Genomic DNA, 27,312 nt, shown 5'->3' on the forward strand with positions numbered 1-27,312 from the left:
TCAACTCTGCCTTTTTATTGGGAAAGCAGCCATACACAACATATAAATGAATGAGTTCAATAAAAACTTTATTTACAAAAAGAGATTGCCATTCAAATTTGACCTGTGGGTCATAGTTCACTGAGACCTCTCCGAATGGGTCATCAAACACTTTTTCCAGACCTTGTGAGAAAGTTAATTACCATGGTATTTTCTTTGGATGACCCATTAGCAAATTTATTTTACTGCCATTTTAACCAGGCCAAGGTTAAATATTTATTCAGCTCTTCTCTCTTCAAGTTAAAGAGATCCAATGGCTCAACTTTGAGAGCTGCCCTTTCAAGTCTATTTCTGTCTAGAGATTGATGCTCATTGATTAAACTATTCCTGAACTGGCTTCAATTTGCAATTGTACGATTGAAGTCCAAACAACAGGTGTGACAGTTCGTGACCTCTGAGAGGCAGATGATAAAATGAGATTAGATATACAAGACATTTATTAGGGGGAATGCCTGTAAGGGAAAATTGGGAAGAAGACAGAGTTGTCTAGGAGTACCTTTTGACTGGGATGCAGGTTTAATCACAGGGAAGGAAAGGAGATTGAGTGAAAGTCTTAGCCTCCATGGCAGTTGTGAGAAAGTTCAGTAAGGCTAAAGGAGAGCCCTTAGCCAAAGTCATGTGTCCGTGGAGTCCAACAGTTCCCAGGAGCAGATCTGACTAAGTATCGCTACCACAATGTGTCACTGGCTTGAAGTGGCCACTGGGAATTGTGCCCTCTGCACCAACACAGTGATGGATTTCAGAGCACAGCAGCTGGGGCCGTTGCTCAATAAAACCCCCATGGTAGAAGACTGGAAAGATGCATTTTTATGGCTATATGAAAAGACTCCACAGCTAATTAATTTGATAGAAAGTTAGCAAAGAAATGGTTCGGGCAAGTTTTACCTTATTAATTCAATTAAGCTCACTGAGGATAAGGATTGCTTTACTTATGGTCGTATTCTATACCGTACCTTTTAAAATCTCTTGCATCAAGGAGATACCCAAAATATACCTTTTAAAATTTAGTTAAATCCCATTCCTTACACAATGGTTCCTATATAATTGGAAATTAGAGGAAACTCAGCCTAAGTCTAAGGAACTGCCCCATAGCTATGCAGCCAGCAAGTGGCAAGGACAACCCTGGATTCCGGGATTGCGTGAGACGATGTGTAGGTACGTGGTAACAGCAATGGCAGCAGTGTCTTTTTTTTTTAAACATTTCTTTTTTTTTTTTTTTTTTTGAAGATTTCATTTATTTATTTGAGAGAGAGAATGAGAGAGAGAGAGCACATGAGAGGGGGGAGGGTCAGAGGGAGAAGCAGGCTCCCCGCCGAGCAGGGAGCCCGATGCGGGACTCGATCCCGGGACTCCAGGATCATGACCTGAGCCGAAGGCAGTCACTTAACCGACTGAGCCACCCGGGCGCCCATGGCAGCAGTGTCTTTATCATCTATAGAAAACATTCAGTTGTTACTATTAGGTTCACATTACTTTTGTTTTATCTGATTTCCATCTTACCCACTGCTTGGACCCATTTAGTGTCTAGAACCTTAAAGAGAGAAAGGAATCCTGAGAAAGGCAGAATACAGAGAAAGCCAGTACAGAAAGCATGTAGACTCTGATGCCAGATGTTCTGGGGTCAAATCTTTGCTCTAACATTTACTATTAGCTGTTTCACTCAGGGCAAGTTGCTTCTCCTCTCTAGCTTTCAGTTTTTACATCTTTAAATGAGGGATGGTGACAGTACCTACCCCCTAAGATTTTTATTAACTTATTAAATAGCTAATATTTGTAAAATTGCTTAGAACAGAGCTGCACACCAATTACTAGAGGTGAATTTTAATGTAGTTTGTCTATTAGTGCGCCTCTAATCAAAATTGGCCTGTGGTAGAAGCCAGAAACAGACTTACATGACAGGAAGGGACATGAAGAATGTCTGAAACTAACCTTTTCATAGTGCACACTCAGAAAGAGGAACTGGAAGTAAAGGAGATGTTGGCACAAACTGATAACAGAGTGAGAAAAACACTGCAAGTGAGACTAAGGAGGAAGGCATGGGCATGGGGCGCCATTCTCACCGCCTTGGCCGGCAACATTATTTAGATGTGCTTATTATCTGTTTCTTTTCTGATTATGATGCTTATTGAACACACAAGTATTTTTAAATGGCATTGCTGTAAAAATGTTTCTGCCACCTTTTGTTAAGTTCAAGTCTAGAAGGTCTAGAGAGAGGACCAAAAAGCAATAAATTACTTATCTTTATAACATCATCATGTAAAAGTTAGAACATGAAAATATATTGCAAAACCACTGTTGTAAGTTCCTAAAATAACCGAGAACCTGAAGTCAGTTTAGGAAAAGCAACACATACCTATGTGAAACAAAGTAAGATTAATATGGGAGCAAAAACCTAGGAGGAGCAGGCTTGCATAGCACAAAAGGATCTACTGGTCCTTTTTTATAAAAATACTTAATATTTAAGACTAGAGTGCATTTAGGTTAAGGAATAATTTAGGATTCATTTTGTAACTTGTTCCTGCATCTGTACTTGAGTGCACTTGAGTGGTTATGTCTAAGTAGAACATGTTCTGTCGCAAAGGTTCAACTAAACATCCCATATACACAAATGTATATACAGTTGCATGAAAATTTTTTGGAGTATCACAGCTTAACAGACAGCATAGACAGTTGGAAGACATTAAAATGAAGATGAAAAGAATACCCAGGATTTACTTAAGGTAGGACATAGCTGGTCTGAGCCATTGTCTTCCTTCTCTACCTCCCTCTCATTGCAAGTTCTGATAGATTCGTGACTTTTTAGATATGTACTATGTTTTAGCTATCTTAAAATTCTTCTTGGTGCACCCAATAAACTTTCATTGGCCTTTAAGGGCTATTTAGTTTTAGCTGTTCCCATAGAGAGAAGGTTTTTTTTCTATGGATTTTCTCTACTATTTTCCATAAAGTACATATCTCTTAGCCTTAAGGATCCAGAACAAGTTATTACCTCTTAAAATCTTATATAGCATGCATCTTAATGGTTTGCGGAGAAGAGTACGCTAACAGTGGGGTTCCCCCTGCCGCCCCTCCCCAACTCCAATTCCTAGGTGAAAAGAGAACAAAAACAACTCAAAAGGATTTGGGGGATAGAAAAAATAAAACCCTGCCGTGTAGATCATTAAAACTTATAACATAAATGCATAAAAATTTCAAATGTTCACTCAGGTGTGGTAGTATTAATTGTGTTGTTCCAGTTTTTGAATATATAGAATGCTATGTAGGAGATGGTGGGTACTCTGTTCTTATAAAAACAAGAGAAAATACACTCATATCATTTATACCACCAGAAGTCAATGTTTGCAGATCACCAAGCTTGCTTGGTATGATGATAAATGATTTAAATGAAGTCTCATACTTTTTAGTTATAATACATAGTCTTCCCTTCCCCATCACCTGTGGTTATCAATGATAGTATGCAGCAAAAAATATCTTCCAAAGCCCATGTGATTTACTGCTCCAATGTAATCCACATTTAAGTTCTTATTTAGTTTAATTATTAGCATTACTAATCAAGAGGGATAGAAAAGGAAAGAAATGAGAATGCTTCCGTCGGAGTGCCAGATTCAACTCACCAGCTGTATCAATATGGGAAAACTGCTCAAACTTTTCTGACCTGTCTGTTTTAAATGGCTTTCATAAAAATCATTTGTCCCTGGGAAAGTTGTCTGTGTAATATATGATTCTCTACCCATATAAATCATCATTTTTCTTTATCTTTAAATATCATTATATGATCAATGATGCCATTAACAGAAATGAAATAAAATAGAAATAAGGTTCATCTTATTTTTGAATTTATATCGCTAAAATATTTAAACAAGTAGGCCATTAGACTGAGGCGGCTCTGATGCCTTGGGAAACTACGTAAGTAAATCAAAGCCTGAGCCAGAGTCAGTGCATTTAAATCCAAGAAAATGAAAGTTAGGAACAATCAATTACAGCCAAGGAGGCCCCCTCAAATAAGGCAACTGCTTAGGCTATAGTCCATCAAATAATTTCCTTGCTTTGCTTCTGCATCTTCTCTATTCAAACCTTCCCCTTAGCTCCTACAGTAGACTGTTCCTAACCACTTTCAGCTAAGCACTGCTCAACTTGAGTTGATGTATGCCCAAATAAATTCTTGAAAATTCTGATGAGCCTCAGTGTATCTTTTAAAATATATTTCAGCTTTGCTTCCAGAAATCAATTACAATGAGATAAGACTCATCCTCTGGGCTTCAGAATGGCAAATGGAGTAACCAAGAGATCATCTTCAAATCACCAAAAATATTGGCATTAAATTGTAATGGTAGGTTTGTGACTGATGATTAACAGGCATTTCACTGATTTGTACTGAAATAAGTATGACTGTACATAGAGAAGTATGTCATTGTCCAGGGTGGGATGACACAGATATTATGTGGAGAAAGAGTTTCAATGGACTCCTCGTTATAAAATCATGCTGAATAAAAAAATCTACACATTGCTGATCAGTTCATTTGGGTTTTCCTGCCTGTCTACTGACTGTACCAAACCTCTGCAGGTGCCCTCGTGGCCAGCGTACTACCAGACACGAAGCAGGACAGGTCAAAAATGCACATCAAAGGCACCAATTTGACCCAAATGGCTATTTTGTTTGACACATATCATATCACAGTTGGTAGCTGCAGTGTTTATTTGAATTTCAATGCTGATTAAGCCCTTTGCCAGTCTTGTTTTTGCAAATACACGCAAAGCTAAATATACCAACCCTCGTTAAATCAAAAGAAACGTGAGAGCGTCAGGCAGTCATTGTTGTTATTACCAATAAACAAAAAATGTGTATGTTTCCCCAATCTCCATGGTGAAATGCGCTCTGTGTTTACGGAGTAAGCTAAAGGGGGAAAAAATCTCCATTAAGAGTTTGTCGACTCTGGCTCAGGGCTGTACCTGGGTCTCAACATCTGTCAGCTTTCTGGTCTGCTCTGCGGTCTGAGAGAGCAGGCTGGTTCCTATCTCGAGCATGGTGGCCGTGTGGTTCTGAACTGCATTCTGCTGTATCTGGGCCATCTCCGACTTCATATTTTCCACAATGTAGTTCTCAATCTGGAGGAGATAAAGGACAAAACATACTACATTATAAGCAAAGTCTCTCGGAGCATGTGATATTTACAATGACAAAACAAGACACAGCTGGCAAATCAGCCATCTGGCAGGGATCCTCTGCATTTCTGGGAGCTGGGGAAATGGGACCCGAGCACACAGGAACCCAGTTGCTAACAAATTCCTAACAGACTGATACATAATATATAATCATCACAACCATAACGAAAATTTGTACTTGGATAGTACTTTCTTATTTTCTACAACTCCTTCAACCCTCACAACAAAGATGTGAGTTAGGCACAGATGGCCTCATTGTTTTTTGTGGGGTTTTTGTTTGTTTGTTCGTTTTTATTTGTAGCTGAGGAAACAGAATCAAAGGTCAATGATGAGCCCACGGTCACCCAGCAAGAATGCAGCAGTGTTCACACGATAAGTTAAGTCTAAATTTTGGTTCTCTGGTCTTTTCATTATAGCATATTGCCCACTAATCTCTGAGAAAAATTCAGCCTCCCGCTTTCATTGCTGTAATGAAAAGTAAAAGACCATGCTGGGTTAGGGGAATTACACAAGGAGTGGGAGGGGGGCAGATGCCCAAAACACAAGCTTTTAAGGGAATAGTAAAGTACAGGCAACAGTATACGAAACAAGCTGCAGAGCCACAGAGCCAGCTAAAACCACTCTCAGTGCTCCTTTGAAAGCTCAAAAATAAATAAATAAATAAATAAATAAATAAATAAATAAATAAATAAATAAATAAAAAGGCACTGAAAGTATAACCCATAAAGCAGCATTTGCCCTCCTCGCCTTGGGTAACATTTAGTCCTCTATGGTGCCATCTTAGAGAATACTATGGTTGTAAAATAAATTGTACCATGGGGGCCAGGAAGAATTATTAAGTGACTCACTAGGAGGGAGGCTGCTAGGCACTGGAGAGAATAAAGCCAAGTATAAGCACTGCTTGAATAATACAGAAGAAGCCTACACCTCCCCGTCGGTGCACTTAATTCTCCCCCACCACCGTGTGGTGACTACATTTTATTACCCAATTACACATATGGGGAAATTGCATCCCAGAGAAGTCAGGTCCAAGGCCACACACCACAAAAACAGCCAGACTTGAATTTGAGTACTAAAGTCCTTAACTTTCATACCAACACTCTTAACCACTTGATAACTCTGCCAAGTTGTGCTTCACAAACCAGGTTCCAAATCATTAACAGCTATGTGATTTTTCCTGATTTAGTGGGCCATAATACATCCACTATTTTATAATCCATAGTAACATTATTGTCATGTAATAAATATAGTCTAAAGCTAAATTCCCCTTTGTGAAACTTTGGCAGCTCACTTCCTAACACCATCTCTTGCTTATTTCTATTTATCATAAATCTGCCCCAAGTGAAAGAAAATGAAAGGTTAGAATCAAAATCATATTGTTATTTTATTTATTTTTTTTAAGAATTGATTTATTTTATTTGACAGAGAGAGAGACACAGCGAGAGAGGGAACACAAGCAGGGGGAGTGGGAGAGGGAGAAACAGGCTTCCCGCAGAGCAAGGAGCCCGATGCAGGGCTCGATCCCAGGACCCTGGGATCATGACCTGAGCCGAAGGCAGACGCTTAACGACTGAGCCACCCAGGCGCCCCTCAAACTCATATTGTTATTAATAAATTCTGACTATGTCCTTGGTCAATATAAAGTAACTCCCCTTCATTCTTTATTCCGAAATTAGAAGTAGAGGGGGAAAAGATCAACCTACAAACATTTGTTATAAAACAAATACAACATAGGTTAGAATAAATATCTAGAAATTATCTTGACAAAACACAAAGGTCTCTAACTTGGCTTTATGCCAATTGCACAAACAGATTTAAACAACGATAGAAAGGTAATGGAAAGGAGGATAGGTCAGAGCAGCAGACAGCTTTGTTTTGGATTCTGCATCATGTTTCCCCTTTCCTCATAACATGTTTTAACTTTCTTTTGGGAAGTTATGAATGGGTGTATTTTTAAAAAATGGCAGGTGAATCTCCATCATGGAGGTCATACTCACCATAGATAGCTGACATTTCTCAATTGTCTATGTGGTAGGCATTGAACTAAAAGTGCTTTCTTTTTATAACAGTACTTAAACCTTGCAATAAGTTTATGTGGTAGGTATTGTTAGAGCTGCTTTACAAGTAAGACTATTGAGGCCTAGAAAATCCACAGCAATTTGCCCAAGAGAAACAATAAGAACCCCAATGCCAAACTCCACATTCTCAATCTCTAATCTATTCAACTTAGCACTATTTAATTACTCTGTGCATTTTATTGTGTAGCTCCTCAACCTTGTGTATCTATCAAAACTATACGAGAAGCATTTTAAAAAGGTACGGCACACCAGAACTCTGAATCAGAATTTTCAAGGTTATATACTAGACAACAATATATTTTAAAAGCTTCCCAATGTAATTCTGATTTAGGCAAAGACCAGTGTTTCTCAAAGTGTGGTCCACAGAATAACTGCCTATATGAGTACTGTTTGTGAACAGGCTGTCATGAAATGAAGAAACTGTGCCAGAATGCAAATTATCTACGTCACTAAGCTCACTGTTACTACAAATGTAGTGTGTGTATAGGAGCAAAACTCTCTCAGTGAAGAAAGTGATGCTCTAATGCTTTAATTTATGTTCTGGAGCAAGCTTCTTACCTTGTTCACAAAATGACAACAATTTCCTTGAGTAGCAGTGATTTAGACCACCAAATTTATTCAATGTCATATTCCCTGCTTACCAAGAAAGTTCAAATAACAACTTGGTTTCCCATGTAGATTTGTCTAGTGAGAGAGAATTCACTAATCAGTGAGCTCCAATACAGAGCTGCTTGATAATTATACACCACTTTTTTAAAGTAGGTTCTATGCCCAATGTGGGGCTTGAACTCACAACCCAAAATTCAAGAGATGCATGCTCTACCAAATGAGCCAGCTAGACACCCCTATACATCAACTTCTTCTGCAGTTGGTTACTGGGAGTTATTTCCCAGAGCTTAATTGGCTCTGGGTGTAATATAATCATATGTTTCAGTCTCCATAAAGGAGGACACCCTCTGGCATAGAGTTACTACATCAAGGTTCAGCTGCTTTGTGATTCTATCTTTGTTAGCTCCTATGTATTCTGTATTATTATGGTTTTTTCTTAACTGTAAAAGTTAACACCAGCAAAGCAAAGTAACTGCTTTATGTAGGCATTCATCACTAAGAGCCTCCCAATTCTGCTGACCCTGTTGCAGCAGTATAGTAGGTCTCCAACCTATACTAAAATTCTTATTTGGGCTGCCATGATTAGTAACATATATATAACTCAAGTTAATTATTTTTTAATCAAGTGGGGCTGCTCTCTCTAGGAGTAACTGCCTTTTAATGCAAAAGATAATGGCACATTTAAGAAGCAAAAACCAGATGTAGTTGATTTAAAGGCTGAGGAGGGAGGCAGAAGTCAATATACAATGTGAGATTAATAAGGAGGGTTACTTTCATTTTATCTCTAAATATTCCTATGTAGATGTAGAACTGTGAAATACATCTTGATGTGTCATGTCAGCCAGGTTCAGGAAAAATTTGTAACAAATTCAATTGTCCTCATATATTCCCTACCCTTTTTAAAAATATGTTTGCAGAATATGATGGCTACTTCAGGTTTTAATATTGTAGAAACATCTAAGATGTCAATTTTAAGCTTAGAAGTTGCTGACCACAGATCTGAGAAATTATAAAGCAGGAGACTCCCAACTGGAAGTATCAAATTTGACTGTACTGCCACTCTCAGTGTCTGACTCCAGATAAAGTGCTGTCCAAAAGACCAGCAAGAGAAGGTAGGATGGCATTTGAAATGAGATAATGAACAATGAATGATGTTTAAAGCAAAGAAATAATTTTAAATTTGTGAAGTGATATAGTGTTTACAAAAAGCTTTCATATACATTGACTGGATTATTACACCTTAACCCTACATGGGGAGTATTCACTCTATTTTATGGTTTAAGAGATGGAGCGGAGCCTTAGGTGATGATAGAGATGAAACAGAGGACTCAACTCTACCTTCTGATGTTCCACCAGCTTCTGATTTGGGGGAACTGCTCTATTATTGGACTTGTTGGCTGGTTGATTGATTGATTAATGAATGATTGGTTTCCTTTTTGGCTAGTTCACTGAGAATTAATTTACGCATTCCTTTGAGAAAAACATACATCATTAGAGGGTGATTACTTTATTCTGCTTCACCATATTGGAGGCCAAGTTAATTTGAAGGGAGGTGAGAGGCTCTAGAGCCAGTTATATGGAAAGTTCACTTTGCTAGCACTTTTAATGCAATGGATCATTAAAAATCCTTTCATCAATTCCTACCTTTTTTGCTTAGTATGCAATTTATAACATATTTGTTTTCTTCTACCCATTCTATTTCTTGCAAGCTATTCTAAAATATAACAAAGAGAATAACAACAGCACGCTAAGCCTCTGCTAAGGTTAGGTTAGGTAAGTACCTGACTGATTTCCTTGTAACAGTCTAGGCACTGCATTGTTTCCTCATTTCACTGATAAGGAAACAGGCTCAAGGAAGTTAATGTAAACTGTCTATGATCACACAATGAATGGGTGAAAGAGCTGGTATGTTGCTTTGAAAGAGGCTAGATGGCCCTGCAGGTTATGCTCCATTCTAAAGGATAGTCACTCATCAAGCACAAGCACACTACCACTAATGTCATAGACAAATTCCGGTAACACATAATATTCATGCAGGAAATACATAAAGTGAAGGCTACAGAACAGATGAGGAGAAACTTGTTTAAAGATAGATAATTTTTCATTTTTTATTTTAATCATTTTCATACAGATTGATGGCTATAACATCCTGGGAAATGTTATAGGTAGTAAGAAAGCAAATATACAGTCAACTATGTGACAAGTTGCATTATTAAGTAGAGAAAAAATATTTTTAAGAAGTCAAGATTATCAGTCATTTTGCAGTTCACTCATAAATCACTTGCCCATGTCTTTTGCCCAATGACTAGTATCATTTTCCATGATGAGACAGAGTTTTGAGAGAGTTTTCTTACTGGGCCTTCAAAATTCTTGCTGCTTCGTGTTCATGAGAACCAAAATCTGTGTGATATTATGACATGTCTTGCATATGAAATGCATTCTCTATCATTTCACTTCAAGGGCTCTCTTAAACAATAGCATATCTTAAAGCACAAGAAATAGAATTTCTCCATGTAATTCTTAAGAAAAAAAAAACATTTTAAGCCCTATAAAAATTGACAAAGGCATTGTTCACTTAAAATATGTTGTAGATTAAGTGGACTCTCATTGAATGTTGGTGCATATGGTATTACTCAGTTATGGCAAAACAACCGTGAAATAAAGTAAAAGGGTAAATATGGAAAAGCAATAAAAAGGTAAAATAATGCAAAAAATGCCTTAAATGTTAATAGTTTTATCTAATATCATTGTTCCATAAATCAGTGGCAATACTTAAAATGCAACTACATTTAGGTTTATGGTTTTATAAAAAAAGATGGCTTAGGCCAAATATATTATTTACAAGAATTTCTATTATTAGATCTCCCAATATACTGCTTCTTTTACCAAATAGCAAAGTAAAATTGTCTTTTTAGACAACAGACCTATTTAGCTGACATTTGAAATAGTTTCTGTACTGATATGCATGACATGAATCCCATTTCTCATTTTGGTATCTGAAGGAGTACTTACTATTTATGGAAGAAATAAAACCATTAGAATAAGCAAGCTGGAAGAGACATTAAATATTATGAGCTCCCAAAATCTCATTTTATAGATGTGGTGACTGAGGTTCAGGGAGGTTATAGAAAGCAAGGTGAAACAACTAATTAATGTCAGACGTCAGGCTGTGTTCACTCAGTGTGTGGGAAACTCAGACTTATATCATCAAGCTGAGCCAACAACAATGGCTGCCAGTATTGGGGGCCCACCCTGCATTTCCCTATTCCTTGCTTCCTGCTACTTGCTTCACTTCTACAGGCTCCTGGTTTGAGGCCCCCCTTTTATAATACCAATTCATGCTCCATCAGTTTTTGGGGTGTTGACTTTGCTTTCTGGACTCTATATTTACGTCCCAGCATTGATGTCCACCAGCTAGCAGCTCCTCAGTCACTGAGCCTCAGCATCCCCCTGATTTTATTCTTTCTATGCATCGCCTCACAAGTGGCAAAAACCAGAGCCAGACTCTAAAAATTAGTTCAGGCTTATTAACCCTGCATCATATCAATTTAGTCCTGGCAAATATATGGTAAATGCATCCTGTGTACTAAGCCTTGTACCAGCTATTATGTGTACAAAGAGTTGAGTATTGCAGGAAATAGATATGTATAGGTGAATCATTTCAATAGAGTTGGTAAATACTCTGATGGCATTTACCTCTGACTACATTTCTTCCTGTAAATATTATTTCTGTTTGATAGGGAGAAGCTCTTAGCTATTGACAATAATGTGAGGGGATGTTTGTTATATCACCTCCAACAGAATTATAGCAATACCCCCACTGAGGCACAGAGAGAAGCTAAGCTATCAATGGCATGACAGAATATCCCATATGAACAAATTCTGCAATAATTTTTCTTGGTTACGATTCGTTTAAGACCACATTTTTGTGGCTACTGAAAGTGGTCAGTCAATGTACAACCCAGAGTTGGGTAAAGACCCAGGAAAATCATTCTCTCTTCACATAAATGAATGAGATGTTTCCTATGCCAAAATATACTTTACTAGCCTGGCACCTCTCTTTTATACTCACCTTCACTTATACTCACCTGACACCCAAAAAAATTCAGAGTCATGAAATTTTAAACATAAGTGTCTGCTTAATTCTTCCTTTTACATGTTTTTCCCTCCTTTACATGTTTTTTTTTTTTAAAGATTTTATTTATTTATTTATTTATTTATTTATTTATTTATTTATTTATTTAACAGAGAGAGAGACAGCGAGAGAGGGAACACAAGCAGGGGGAGTGCGAGAGGGAGAAGCAGGCTTCCCGCTGAGCAGGGAGCCCGATGCGGGGCTCGATCCCAGGACCTGAGCCGAAGGCAGACGCTTAACCGACTGAGCCACCCAGGCGCCCCCCTCCTTTACATGTTTTTAAAGGCAGATGGTATATAAAAAGCACACTCAGGCAGGAGTCAGGTTATCCGGATTTTAATCCAGGTACTATTGTTGATTTACTCCATGAACTTGGGCAAGTTACTTAAACAATTTGGGTTTCAGATCTTCATCTATGAAATGAAGATCTGGATTAGATTATTTCTAATGCTTGAAGCTCTCAAATTACTTGATTTAAAATTTCCCTTTTAAAGTATTATGGTATGAAAGATTTTAATTTATTATAGAAAATTGAAATATGGATGTAAATATCTATGTCTATAACATATATAATACATAATCTTTAGTGGCAATTAGGAAAAAATGGTACAGGAACACTATATAAAAGCCTTGGATCAAGTTTCCATAGCAAGCACATCTGTTTTAAGATAAAAGGCTAGAATTTCTGGTTTCTTTAATTCCTAGGCACCATTCTGTCCAAAATATATTCTTTGTTTTTCACCAACACATCCTGGCTTTCTTCCTATGTTTCTTATATTAATGAATGGCACCACTATCACCTACCCATTCATCCAAGCCACAAAGAATCATCTTTTCTATTCCTTGCCTTCATTTTCAACATTCAATCCGCACCAGACTGTGTTGCTTCTGTCTCCTGAAGAGTATGTAGGTCCATCCCTCTCCCCGCTTCCCTTTCCCCACATCTTTATTCTCAGGGGCACTGACTTAGCTCAGATTCTTGTCATTTTTCTTCTGGGTTTGCTTTGGTCCTATAACTGCTCTCCTGACTCCAGACATCCTCCAGTCCATCATCCATGGCATAACCAGAGGGATCTATCTAAAACATAAATTTGTCCTCATCACGCCACTGCCTTAAACTTGACTTTCAGTGTCTTCCACTACCTGCAGATAAAGTCACAACTCCTTAATCAGCATAGAAGAATCTTTATGATCTGGATTTGGCCTCCCTCTCCCTACTTGTACTCTATGCTCCAGTCACACCAAATTATTTTTCCAAACACACCTTATTTTCTTTTGCTTCCATGCCTTTGCACAAGGCTTTGCTCTGATTGGAATGTTCCTTTTCTGCCCCATCTTCCCTTTTCATGGGCTAGGTCTTGTTTTTCAAAACTAAGTTCAAGTGTTTCCTCCTCAAGGAAACTTTTCATGACTCTCCTCTTTGTAATATCCTTCCTTTCTACTTCTTTTTTTAAAAATATTCATTTATTTATTTTAGAGAGAGAAAGAGAGAGAGCGCCCAGTGCAGAGGAACAGAAGGAGAGGGAGGAAGAGAATCCCAAGCAGACTCCCCACTGAGCATGCAGCCCATTGTGGGGCTCAATCTCACAACCCCAAGATCACGACCTGAGCCGAAATCAAGAGTCAGATGCTTAGCCAACTGAGCAATCCAGATGCCCCCTTCCTTTGTACTTCTAGAGCATCCTGTGCCTCTTTTTTTTCATAACAGCATTGTCTTCAGTACACCACAAGCTCCTTGAGGGCAAACAACTGTTCATCTTGGTATCACTTAATGCCTGGCACTAAGTAAATAAGTTAGAGTAAAATTTTTTTTTAAAGATTTTATTTATTTTTTAGAGAGCGAGCGAGAGAGAAACAGCATGAGAGGGGCGAGGGTCAGAGGGAGAAGCAGGCTCCCCGCTGAGCCGGGAACCCGATGTGGGACTCGATCCCAGGACCCTGGGATCATGACCTGAGCCGAAGGCAGACGCTTAACCATCTGAGCCATCCAGGCGCCCAAGTTAGAGTAAAATTAAAAAAAAAAAAATTTTAGGTAAGTTCTATACCCAACATGGGGCTTGAACTCACCGCCCTGAGATCAAGAGTCACATACTCTACTGACTGAGCCAGCCAGGTGCCCCTTGTAAATTTATTTTATTTTTTAAAGATTTTGTTTGAGATAGAGTGAGAGAGTGAGTTCACAGAGGGAGAGAGAGAAGCAGACTCCCTGCTGAGCAGAGAACCTGATGTGGGCTGGATCTCAGGACCCTGAGATCATGACCTAAGCCGAAGGCAGATGCGTTATTAACAGACTGAGCCACTCAGGTACCCCGCTCTTCATAAATTTAAATAAATTCAAATAATGCATGAATCAATGAACTGGTATATGAAAATACTAAGAGTCTCCAACTGTTAGCTTAGCCTAGTTACATTTGTTTCTGAAAGTACAAAATATCACATAACCAATTATTGATGATGCCTTTCTGAATGTTAACGGGATCAATGCAAAGATGCAAAAGTAGATAGGTCTGTAGACATATATCCTCACTTATTGGACCACATAACCCCATCTTGTCTTAACTGTACCTTTCTACTTTTTTCAATCATCTTGTTTTCAATCATTTAATAATTTAAATTAAATAAAATCCAGCAAAAACACAATGAAAACTAACCATGTTTTAATCACTGAGCTATACAATGAAAGCAAAAGAATAAATAAAACTTGATTCTGATAATTAAGACTATCTATAATACAAGTATGTTACAAGTGCTAGAGTGAAGGTACAAATGTCTGCCCACCTGCCTGTCTGATGGGGTAGAATGAAGGAATAAATGAATCCTCTAAATGAGGGAATCAAGGAGGTCTTCCCAGAGTCAATCCTAAATGAATATGGCAGAGAGGGCATACATTTCTTATGTCTGTCTTAACACACAAAAATGTGGCCTGAAAAACCTGGAGGATGGAGGATAAAGAGGGAGCCAGAAGGACTATGACAGCAGACAAGGAGCTATGTTTGGTTAGGCATGAGGACATTCCTGACCACCTCCTGGAATGTGCTGCTCAGGAAATCAAGAGATAAATCGGTCAGAAGCAAATGCATGCCTTTGAGGCCATCAGATTTTAATATGAGATTCATTTAGTAGGCTCAGGCAGATAATTTCTTTGTACTTTACCATATTTTCAAATACACTAAGCATAAAGTTCACCCCCTTAATAACACATATAAGTGTATATGTATGTGTATGTGTGTATATTTTACTTGTCCACATATGCTTTCACACACATACATTCCCCTACTCCCAACCTATGTGTGTCAGGTTCTCCATTCATATCTTGAGGTTCTGCTCATTTCACAGTAGTTTATTTCATTAAAGGCCCATTTAAAATCACCAATGCGTTACTTTCCTTTGGATGAGTTATATTTTATGTCAAATTTAATCACTATAGTTAATACCTGTTTAACAGTCATGGACAGCTCCAGTGTACTGCCTAACAACCGGGAAACTCTTCTCCCAAATTCTGAATTTACACTTAGGTGATAGAGAAAATGGATGAACCACAAAGCAACTTTGTACACATTGTTTTTATATCAATTAAAAGTAAAGAAGATACTGTTTGAAACAGAAAACTGCAAACATATCTCCCTTTAATTGAATGGGATTTTTGTTGTTGTTTTCCCCTTGCATGCTACATAAAATACATTCTGATTCACTTAAAAAAGAAAGCTTTGACATTTGAACTAGTGAGCACCCAGCAGACAGTAAGCTGTGGGGGATTGATGGGGTAGAAGAGACTCTACAGGATAATTCTAAGACACATCTTCTGCACACTCTATTCTTTTTCTCCTATGACAAATGACAGTGATGCAAACAAGTAGCTTATGATATTCATCTTTAAGGAAAAACTCCTGCATTAAACACTGTAGGCCAGCTCATGTAATTTAAATGCTTAGCAGATGATATAATAAACACAGTAACAGAAGTTTAAAAACCTTAATAATTAAGAGATTTATAGATTTTTCAGGAATACCACCAGTAGGTAGAAAACTGCTGTCATTTTACTCTGGTATGTCATATGAAATTGCTGGGTATTAGCACTTAAAATCTAACCTGTTCAACATTCTGACTTTTTAGGCTATTATCTTTCCATATATACTGCTTCTTTCCTTGAAATAAGTTTGATCTATTCATCTTCTCTTCTATCATATCTCTTAAGTTTAAGTTTGCTTTTTTTTTTAAAGATTTTATTTATTTATTTGAGAGAGAGAGAATGAGAGAGAGTACATGAGAGGGGGGAGGGTTAGAGGGAGAAGCAGGGTCCTCGCCGAGCAGGGAGCCTGATGCGGGACTCGATCCAGGGACTCCAGGATCATGACCTGAGCAGAAGGCAGTCGCTTAACCAACTGAGCCACCAGGTGCCCTAGGTTTGCTTTTTAAGAATTATCTGTCTTTCATCTGCTAAAACACAGCAAAACTAATGGCAAAATTATATATGTATGCATGTGCGTGTGTGTGTGTGTGGGTGTGCATGTGTGTTTTCTCCTACAATGTGGGATTACTCAATGGAACATACAATAAGTTTGTACAAGCATAAAACTGTCAATGTCATTGTATAATAAACATTCCAAAGTATTATGTGTGAGGTCTAACTTTTCCTGAATAATATTTGTTGAGTAGTTCTTATTTAAATTACCCTTGGTTCAAGAACTAGTAAGATTATTAGGATGGAAACAGTTATTCAAAGCCTAAGAAAGGGACAGTGATTGCTAACATTTTGTAAGTGATATGAAATCCCTGTTTTTCCTCATTTTCATCAAAGGACTACAGACACTGGGCATTGTTTCTTCTTTCACAAAGACCACTTTACTTGTTATGTCTCAAGTGCTATTGGAAGGGAGCCCAAATTACCATTACAGTGAATTAGTCCGTCTTAGAATCACCACACACCATGAGAGAGAATGAAACTTAGTGTAGTAACTGGTAAAATGCCTGCTCTCATTACCACATGTATTGCCAGAGGAATTTTGTAAAAAGCCCTTTTAAAGATTCACTAATCTAGTTTTGGGAGCTGTAGATCACCTCACTGTTTTCTTCCTGATTTCATCCCCATCCCCCACAAGCAATGACTACTCAAAACTTTCTATTTTTCACTAACTGAAAAAAGGCTGGTCTGATTTATGATAAAGTCTAAAATCTTGGAATCTTAGAAATATTAGACATCATGAAGCTCCCATTAAGATTTAGCAGCTGTCACATGTTGACCTTCACTTTGAACCTTTTTTATTATGAAATAAAATGTTGCATAGATGACCTAAGCACCCCTCTACATACACACCAGAATTAACCATTATCCTGAAATTGATATGGACTTATACTACATAGGTATACACACAAAATAATAAACCATACCATCTAGTATATTTTCAAGATTTACAATAATGTTACCTTATTGTATGGCTCCTTCAATTCTTTCATTTTTTAACCAACGTTATGTTTTTGAGACTAAGATGTGTATTAGCAGTACAATTTTATTATGAACTATGGGACTGAGTCAGATTTCATTTTAACTGCTAATATAATAGTCTTGTACCCCAAGGCCTGACTTACTCTGAAGAGAGGAGTACAAACTATTTAGACCCATTACCCTGAGTTCTAAGAAGGAGCAAATTGTTTCTCAGCATCTCACAAAACCCCTAGGATTTCTTCTCTAAGGGGTGGAAGGAAAGCTGTGTGATGAATCTTGTCCCGTTTATAGACTATATCTCAAGAATCTGTACAAATAATTTTTATCTTTAGCAAATAGCTATTTCCCAGAGAGAGCAATTAGGGGGTTGAGAAAGAAAGAGAAACAAGACAAGTTACCAGAACTAAAAATTAATTCTATAGTCCTTTTCAAACGTAAATTACTACTTTAAAATTTTAAAATAACCATGACCACAATTATCAAGGCAGTCCTCACAACTTCCTAGGTAGGCTTCCATTGAATAGATTGTATAGTCTAGATTTTAAGGCACAAAGTGACTAAAAAGTACCAGTTTTCCATGGCTTAAAAAAACAAAAACAAAAACAAACCCAACAAAACAAAACAAAAATCCAAAAACCTTTCTGCTCAACATAGTAAGCAGTATACAAAATGATATATTTATTTGATATGTTCCCAATTATGATAAATGTATTCAGACACATTTGTATGCATTGGAAAGAGAAACACTGAACAGTGTCTATCTCTGGCTGATGGGAATACAGGTGAATTTTATTTTCTTCTTGAAATGGCTGATATTTTCCACTTTCTTTAAAAACAATGAGGCTTTAATTTTATATTCTGAAAAAAAAATAAGGAAAGAAAGACAAAAATATGCTTAGAATGCATTCACTCTGTGGGAAACTTCTAAACACCTGGCAATTTAGTAGTGGTGTGGTCAGAGCAAACCTGGAAAACAGAGACTGTGATCCATAGACATGCTCCATTGGTTCCACTGGTTTATCTCCTCTAGCCTTGTCCCTTATGAGACCTTTATGAGAACTAAAGAAAGCTAATAAACAAGAGAAAACAAAAGAGCAGAAATAGCCTCAGGTAGTCTCTTCTGAAGGGAAAGGTTTTGTGGAAAGCATATAACACTAGCCATTATCTACTGAGCACTTCCTATGTGTCAGTCAGCTAATGAACCAAGGCCTTTATATACTTTCCTTAAATTCCTCACAGCAGTCCTTTGACATTGATATTGTTACCATCTCATACGGATAAAATGGTAGAAGTGCTGAGAAATTAAATAACGTGATCAGGGTCACAGAGCCCAAGTGCTGCAGCTGGTATTAAAACTTCAGTCTGTCTGATGCACAGGTCCATTCTCTTTCCACTAAATTCTGCCTCAGCATCTTGGTTAGTGCAAGGATCCCAAAGGGCCATTTCCTGCCCAAATCTGTCCAGCTGAAGTATTTTGTTTGGCTAACCCATCATTTCAAGTACAGTTTCAAGTCTTCAGCCAGGATGGGTAAAACTCCTGGTCCTTTTAGCTATTTATGTAAGCTGTCTTGATCCTAAAGGCATTGCCACCAGTTTGGGGGGTGGGGGGGAGAGGGGAGAAGGCACCTAACATTTGCTTATCACCTTCCAATGGTTAAAAACAAACAAACAAAAAACAACCAAACAAAAAACTCTTCATTCACTTGTTCTCCCTTTTTAAATACAATGAAAAACCCCTTTCACCACTATCATGCTTAGGAATATTGACAGAATGATTGGGTCAATATGTAGTAGGCCCTTTGAGGCCTTCCTAAACTGAGCATAAAGTAATTATTTTATATGACAAGGTGACTTATTCTTTCTTCAGCTCATGATGATATGCTATTTATGGCCTCATTAATTATCCTTGCTGAAAAGTATTTACTTTCATTTACTCAACCAAAACAGAGATACCATCTTCATATGGCATATGGATTAGTATCATGCTTGTTCTCCAGTTCATTACACCATTAGCCTTTCAAAACAAACATAAATGTCAAGTGAATATTTATTCTAATGTTTATATACACACTCTGAAAACTTATTCTCATAGAGTGTACTCTAACATTATGACTTAAAAAAAAGCTTGCCAACAAAATTTTATCAATAATCTTCAAACAAACCTTTTTTTCCTTTTTGAAATAAATGTTTTCTAGGTTACTAAATTAAAACACACTGAACTATATCTAAATTGAAACTGCTAAACTGAAATAATTTTTGCTCAAAAATTTTAGGCTGTCAAAAGTTGTACTTACAGCTAAATAGACTTTCATAAATTTTGCAGATACATATATTTATATAGAATATTGAATTGGAGTGCATGAATACATATATACATATATCTATATCTATATACATATACATACATATATATGTGATAAAATAGTACACTAATTGTTTCCCCTTGAAAATTCCATGTTTTATCAAATCAGTGTAAGATTACAGAATAGTAGATCAGATAATGACAAAGACATACAGGTACACACACAGATGTGAGAGTGTAATTATGTATGTTTATATAATATATACATTTATATATTTTCTTATATGGGATGAACACAGTTTAGTAAACATCTACTGAGACACATTTATATGTCTTCTATAGTAACAGGTCTTGTGCCATGGAGATATAAAAATGCAAAAGATACAGTTCTTGCCTAGTCCCTGTCTTAGTGAGAAAGCCAAGTATATTAATAGACAACATCATTATAATGTGGTAACTGTTAGAATAGAAATAGCCTGCATAAGATTGTGAAGCAAATACCCCAAATTTATGAAATCCATGACAATTTTATTCCATATGCTCATAGAGAAAAACTAAAGAGTTTGGTATGTCCTCTCAGTTAACTCAACATGACTGAGCACAAACATAACTTGGAGAAAGCACATACTTACCAGCTTCTTATCTGTCCTGATATACACTCCCACTCAGGGCTGGTTGCTCTCAGCATTCAGTTTCATCATGACCTTTTTTATGTTAAAATTATATCAACATTATTATTTTCAGGAAACCATGAAGCCCAAACTTTATATATCCTAGGATTTCACCTGAGGCTTTTATATTCTTGACTTCTTAAAGCCAAGGATTCTCATGCCACAGCATGAGATATGTTACATTTAAGAAGTAAGGTGAGTTTGTTGGAAAGTCACCATCATATCAGGAAATCACACATTTGTTTTCTCACAACTTTTTCATCTGTAAAAAATGGGGAGTTAGAGAGGACAGATACTTTTCCTCAAAATGCACAGTTAAATAGAGCTCACTGCAGAGCCAGAATTCTCACCTACCTTGCCTGCACCTAGAGTCTATGATTGTGCTACCACATTCCATGCCCAACAGCCCAGTTATAAGAACCTCTCAGGGCAAATGCTAAGATTTGTTATGGTCTACTTGATTTCTTTCAAAGCTGGAGCAAGGTCTTGGTGAACCCACAGGTGGGCAGAATCTTGCGGGATGCTGGGCTGTCTTTAGAGTAGCATTGCGGAGGGCTCCCAGAATTAGTATCAGGAGATTGAGGGATTTGTTTTTTGTTTGTTTGTTTGTTTTTCACTTTATTGGCCATCTAAACTTTACAGTCCTTTACTTGTCCGATTAGTAAAAATCATCCTGCTAATTCTACCTGTCCTAAGTATCTCATAGGTCTGTTGTAACAATCAAATGAAGTGTGTGAAAACATTTGGCCATCTCTAAGATGCTATGCAGATGACAGATACTTATATTTTGATCTGGAGCCAGGCTGGGAGAAGCAATTTGCAAATCTATTAAAAGAAGTGTGAATTCTCTGTTCTAACTTTATATATACATATTCCAGAAGAAGAAAATTAATAGTTAAAATTAGCCATAGGATTCCTTCTGTTACCAAATGCAGATTTAGAGCCAGGCGAGAAGCAGCATATGAAAAGAAGCAGAGAAATGAGGAAAAAAAGGAAGCGTTGGACTCTTAACAGCTTCGGGTTGACCAATGATCAGCTGTAAGATTTTGAACAAGTTGCTTTCCTCTGTGCTTCAGCTTCTGCACTGAGAAAATGGGAATAATAATATACTGACATCACAGAATTGTTTAAGGACTAAAGAAAAATCATGAGGGATTCATTCTTAAAGGCCTAGCTTCCTAACACTTTGTGACTATGAAGAAATCACTTAATTATTCTAAGCCTTGGTTTCCCCATCTGTAAAGTAAACTTAATGATACTTATGTCAAAGCAATTTTGTAAAGTTAAAATGAAAATGTTTTGTAAACCATAGCCATATAAAGATAAAGGATTTACTACAGCATGTTGTTGATTCCTGATACTAGTGCTTGCCTAATGTTAGAGTTTCACCAACCTTCATTCTTAAAGAACTGTAAAGTATCTTTTCTGTTTATACTCTCAGGAATCTATGTACTATACGTGGCCTAAATGTCTGGGAACAAATAACAGTATTTTATTGTATTTTAATGTAATGTCAGAAAGCCATTTATTATATATATTCACTAATTCTTCCAGACTTTATAGCCATAGGGTATAGAGAAACCTCGTATACAACATGTGCTAGTTGTTTCAAATCTTCAGAGGGAACTTTCTCCTTGAGCAATTTTAACCCAGAAATATCTATAATTGTGATTTTGATGATGATTAGACTCTGAATTGCTAGGCCAGCAATGAATAAAATGAGAGACTACAATGAATAAAGTTCCCAGAGGTCCTTCATAAAAATCTGTGTGTGGTGGGAGGAGGGGGGACAGGATTGGGGAAGACTGTAAAAGGGGAGAAAAATGGGACAATTTTTTTTAAACATTTTAAACATTATAGTTACTGTAACTTGCTGAACATCTGACTTAAAACCAGATAAAATATGAAATTATTCACATTATAAAAGTATTCATCACTCTACTTAGGATAACGGGAACCTGGAAAATAAAAATACTGTCTTGTTTTCTGATAAAATTGACTGATAAACTGAAGATGAAGAATTTCAAGTCACTAATGATAACTATCAATAAAAATTTAAGGCAAAGAAAATATGCCATTAAAACAACAAAAAGAAATTTTACTTGTATGGTTCATTACTGGACATTTGGCAAATTTGACAGCAAAAGGCCAAAATGGTTCTTTCCTCCATGAGAAGCAGTACCTCATTAAGATAGATTAATGTTTAGAATTTCAAAAACCTCAGGGGCTTAGCACTTATTCATTTAATCACACAACTAAAAAAGTCCTTATGGATGCTTGCTATATAAAAGATTCCAGGCATGTCACTCCACTGGGATTTCTGAGCTTCCTGTGTCACTTACCTTTAATACCTCTGAAAACCACTGTGCTACTAGGTATGAAGCACTGAGCCTTGTCCTTGCCTGGGGTGTGTCTAATGATATAAGAGGGGAAGGTCATGGCACTGTGCACTTTGGGATTTCATCTTTAAATGGGATTCTAGACAGGAAGAGACTCTCCAACAAAGAGGCATTAAAATACTCCGATTTCCAAGACATTTGGAGAGACACAATCACAAGAACAGAGTAAGATTGGTTCTCCTTAGGTGGAAACACAAAGTCAGGTTAGAATAATGCCATTCTCTCTCTCTCTCTCTCTTTTTTTTTTTTACTGTAACCCCTAGTAAGAGGAATATTTTTAATCTGGACAAGACACAAATACAGTACACACACACACACACACACTCACACACAAAGCTTGCATGCGCACTCAAATAAGAAACGAAAGTTTCATGAAACTATATTTACTCCAGCAATACAGTAAAAAATAGAACCCAGGTTCCTGACCCTCTGAGACTTTGATATTTTACTTCGTTTGTACAGGAAGATTTGACTCCACCAAGTTTTGAGTTTCACAACCTGAATCATGATGATCAGTTTAAAAACACTGGATTACAGCTGATATTCATAACTACTATTTACGATGCTCTCATTTTGTGTGAGGCAATGTGCTGAATATTTGCTCTCATCATAGCATTTGGTCCTCAAAGCAACCATCAGAGATGAATGTTGTCAGAGCTATTTCATAGACAAGGCATCTGAGATGAGAATGTGGCTCTGGTTATACAGCCAGGAGACGGAAGAGCAGGGACTAGCAGTCAATCCTTTCCAAATCATATTTAGAATTATACTTCTTATACTATCAAAAAGCCAAAAGAATTCTGACTAGATTAGCACAAAATGCTGTTTCTGTACAATAAAAAAAACTAGCAGAACCTAACATATGTTCTGTTTTGTCTTTAAGATCATTGTGCATATCTACTATAAACTCAATGCAGTTTTTCTTAGAACATGGGTTGATTTTTTTTCAACAAAGCTTATCATTATTATAAGTAACCAATTGCAGAGCTTACTGTATATTGTTATATTTAGACACTCTAGTGGGATGAATTCTAGCTGGTTACAGAATTTAAAGGCACTTTAGTATGGTAATCAGGCTTTAAGATGGTCCAGTGATCCCCTCCTTCTGGCATTCATATCCTTGCATAGTCCCTGTCTTACATTCTACTGGAGTTGTCTATGTGACCAACAGAATATGGCAGAAGAGATGATATGTCACTTTGATAAAAGACACCACAGCTTCCATCTTGCTCCCTCTCTCTCTCATCACTTTGGGGGAAGCCATGGTATCAGCAGTCCCGTGGAAAGGGCCACCTGGTGAGGACCTGAAGCCTTTGGCTAAAGCCAAATAAATGACTTTGGAACGGATTCTCTAGCTCCAGTCAGGTCTTTGGGAACTGTAGGCCCAGCCAATAGCTGGACTATACCCTCACAAGGAACCCAGGGCCAGAACCACCCAGCTAAGATGTCCCCAGATCCCTGATTCTCAGAAACTACATGAGATGATAAATGGTTGCTATTTTAAGGTCCTAAGTTTTGGCCTAATTTGTTAATCAACAATAGATAATTAATATAAACAGAGCCTAAACTTTGCAGGATACTATCTCAACAGAGTTTTTGTCTGCCTGTATTTAATAGCAAAAAAAGCAGTCCAAACTAACAAGATACTCAAATTGCAAAAATTAAAAAAATAAACTAAATCATGAATGGTGTAGGAAATAGTTCATTACGTTTTCAAGGCAAACTATACAGTCTAGAATAAAAGCTAGTGATATAATTTATGAATCACTGATATTCCTAATCCCAAGTTAATATAACAATGTCAGCCAGTCTATTAATTAATCAGCATCCTCTTTACCCTATTTTTTCTAATCATTGATTATTTTAAGTATCACTGGCCCATCCCACTTAAAGCTGAATTAGAAAAAAAGAACTGAAATTCACATATGTTGAGTTCTGCTACTATTCGTAGCTTATGGCGGGGCTAGTCTTTATAATTTGAAAAGTAGACGAAGTGGGCACCATCATTCTTCTTACTTCCCCCTTCCTCTGGTGCCTAGGATTCTCATGCTATCTTCCAGCTTCCTAACCCCTTCTACTATGGAATTCACCCAGGTCTGCTTTTCCTCACAATGACTTCTCATTGCACTAATCTACACAAAAGCATGAATGAATGATTTCCAACTTACTGCCCTTTTGGTTATTTAAATTTTTTAAATGATACTTGTTTACTCAATTAAATCCTGACTTTTTAGATCACAGGGATCAATATAAGCTGAAATGAAGATTTTGTAATTGAAAATACATCTATCTTACCTATGTCATATGGACCAAAACTGAAATTCCTAGGGAAAAAAAAATATCTAACTTGCTTTATGATGGTAGAATTTTCATTCAATTATTTATACATTTAAATACAATTTTTCAACTTCAGTACTATTGACATTGAGGGCAGTACTATTAACATTTTGTTGTGTGTGAGTTTGTGGGAGAGCACCCTGTAAATTATAGGCTGTCCAGCAGCATTGCTGGCCTCCACCCACTAGATGCTAGTAGCACCCCCAGCTGTGACCATCAAAAATGTCTCCAGACGCTGCCAAATGTCCCCTGAGAGTCAAGATCATGCCCAACTGAGAACCACTAATAAAAATAATTGCATGTTTCTGAGCAAGTATGCATGTGAGTTTACTAAGGGGATATAAGAAAATAATTTCAGGAAATGTTGTGGGCTTATTTAGGAAGTGACCACTCTCCTGGTACCTCTAAAATTGCAATCATACCATAAAGCCAAATGCGTTTGTCTAATTCTTACACTGCATTCTTGAGTAAAAGGCAGAGATTGAAACTACTAATTTTATTTTAAACTTTTTAATTCTATTATTTCACTTATCAGGTAACTGAAATTTGGCCATATTTACAAACACAAACACACATTCTTATGCTCCAAGGTCTGGAAAGCATCAAGGCTGTTGTCTCCTGAAATGTCCTCTCTTTAAAGATGAGGGCCCAGAGAAAAGAAGGCCTCGTAGAGATTCAGTCATTCTGTAAGGATTAGAATCCAAGTCTCTGACCCTCTAACTGCTCTTGAGTGAGGTGGAAACTACAAAAGATACTTTCATCTGGTTAGCAGCTCACCAACACTACACATATTTTTCTCTGTGCTTCTGTGTTATATATACATACTTTGAGGCACCAACCAGAAGACATAGGCTTGATTGTGACCTCTGCAAGATATTTGCATGACCTAGGGGTAAGGTTCAACTTCTCTGGCTCGGTTTCCTCATCTGTAACATGTGGATGATACCAAAGTATTGCAAAGGCTTTATAAACTATCACATGTGATTTCAATGTGAATTACCTTATTGTCATGTTAAAATGTTGGAGATTTTTATACAAATAGTAATGTGAATGCATACTAAAGTTTATCTTAGATAGAAAAAGTGATAATCCCAATGCTGTCAAAACTAAATTTACAAAGTGCTTCTGTTATTGCTGTGATAAGGTGCTAAAAATGGCCTCTTTGACAAAGCGTAAATCCCTTTCCATTTCCTAACTATTCTTTTCAGTATCTCAATTCCCTAGTCTCTTAAGTGGGAATTAACTTCAACACTATTTTTAGTCAAGTACAAAATAGATCTTCTTCATGAATAGGAGACTGCATCTACAGAAAGTTTGTGAATTTTGAAGGAACACTGTCTTTTTGCTAATGTGTTTGTAAGTCACAACACTATATTTAAAATCCAGAGGTTGAATTTTGATATATACTAGAACATGAAAAATAGACAATTGACCACTGTGGGAATTGGACAGCAGATGCAGTGATGCTGTGTCTAAGTATAATTATGTTTGCTGTGTTGGAAGATTAAATGAGACATAGATTTAAGGGGTGAAATGATGTTGTTCATGAGAGATAATTCACAGAAGCATTTCCTCTCCAACAAGATACTATTTACCGCTTGAGTCTGGAAAAAAAAAAAGTTTGATATGTTCTACCCTGATGGAAGTTTTCTTCTCCAAAGGCTCTCTTAAATACATTCTTTAGTGCATCATTAATTTCTGATGGACTGAAAGACTTGTAAGATTTCTCTAAATGCCTCACTTTTCCTTAGGAAACAGCCTAGACTTTCAGGAGAAAATCTGATTTACTGTATCTTATAATGTGATAGAAGGACCTAATTAAGAATATAGAATTAAATAGATGAACATAGTGATTATTTTTTTATGGTCTCTCATTATTCTCTTAGAAGAGATAACCTAGTTAAAGAGAAATGACTTGGAAAGACACCACCAGTGCTTAGTACCCAACTCCTGAAATGCCTTATTCTCTAGCGAAAGTCAGCTGTTTGGTTCTCTTTCCAAAGAATTTCTGAGCTTAGCACCACTTCAGTTGGCTGCTTTAAGAATGCTGCCCTTAATTCCCATTTAAGAAAGTGGAGGGTTAGGATTAATGTTTCTTTTTTTATATATGCTGCCTTACAAAACCCTTTCCATTTA

The 27,312-nt window shown here is 37.0% G+C and overlaps 1 protein-coding gene across 3 annotated transcripts in view; it reads right to left on the reverse strand.

The window, feature by feature from the left end:
* The window catches only part of ANGPT1 (angiopoietin 1), a 244,927-nt gene that overhangs the window by 88,799 nt on the left and 128,816 nt on the right, over positions 1 to 27,312 (reverse strand). For all 3 annotated transcript variants that reach the window (XM_035011751.1, XM_035011750.1, XM_035011752.1), the window contains one exon: positions 4,990 to 5,145. In XM_035011751.1, the coding sequence (XP_034867642.1) occupies positions 4,990 to 5,145 (156 nt within the window). The remainder of the gene's footprint in view (positions 1 to 4,989; positions 5,146 to 27,312) is intronic.

The sequence above is a fragment of the Mirounga leonina genome, unplaced genomic scaffold (assembly GCF_011800145.1).
Source record: "Mirounga leonina isolate KUSES-001 unplaced genomic scaffold, KU_Mleo_1.0 Mir_165, whole genome shotgun sequence".
Classification (NCBI taxonomy): Eukaryota; Metazoa; Chordata; class Mammalia; order Carnivora; family Phocidae; genus Mirounga; species Mirounga leonina.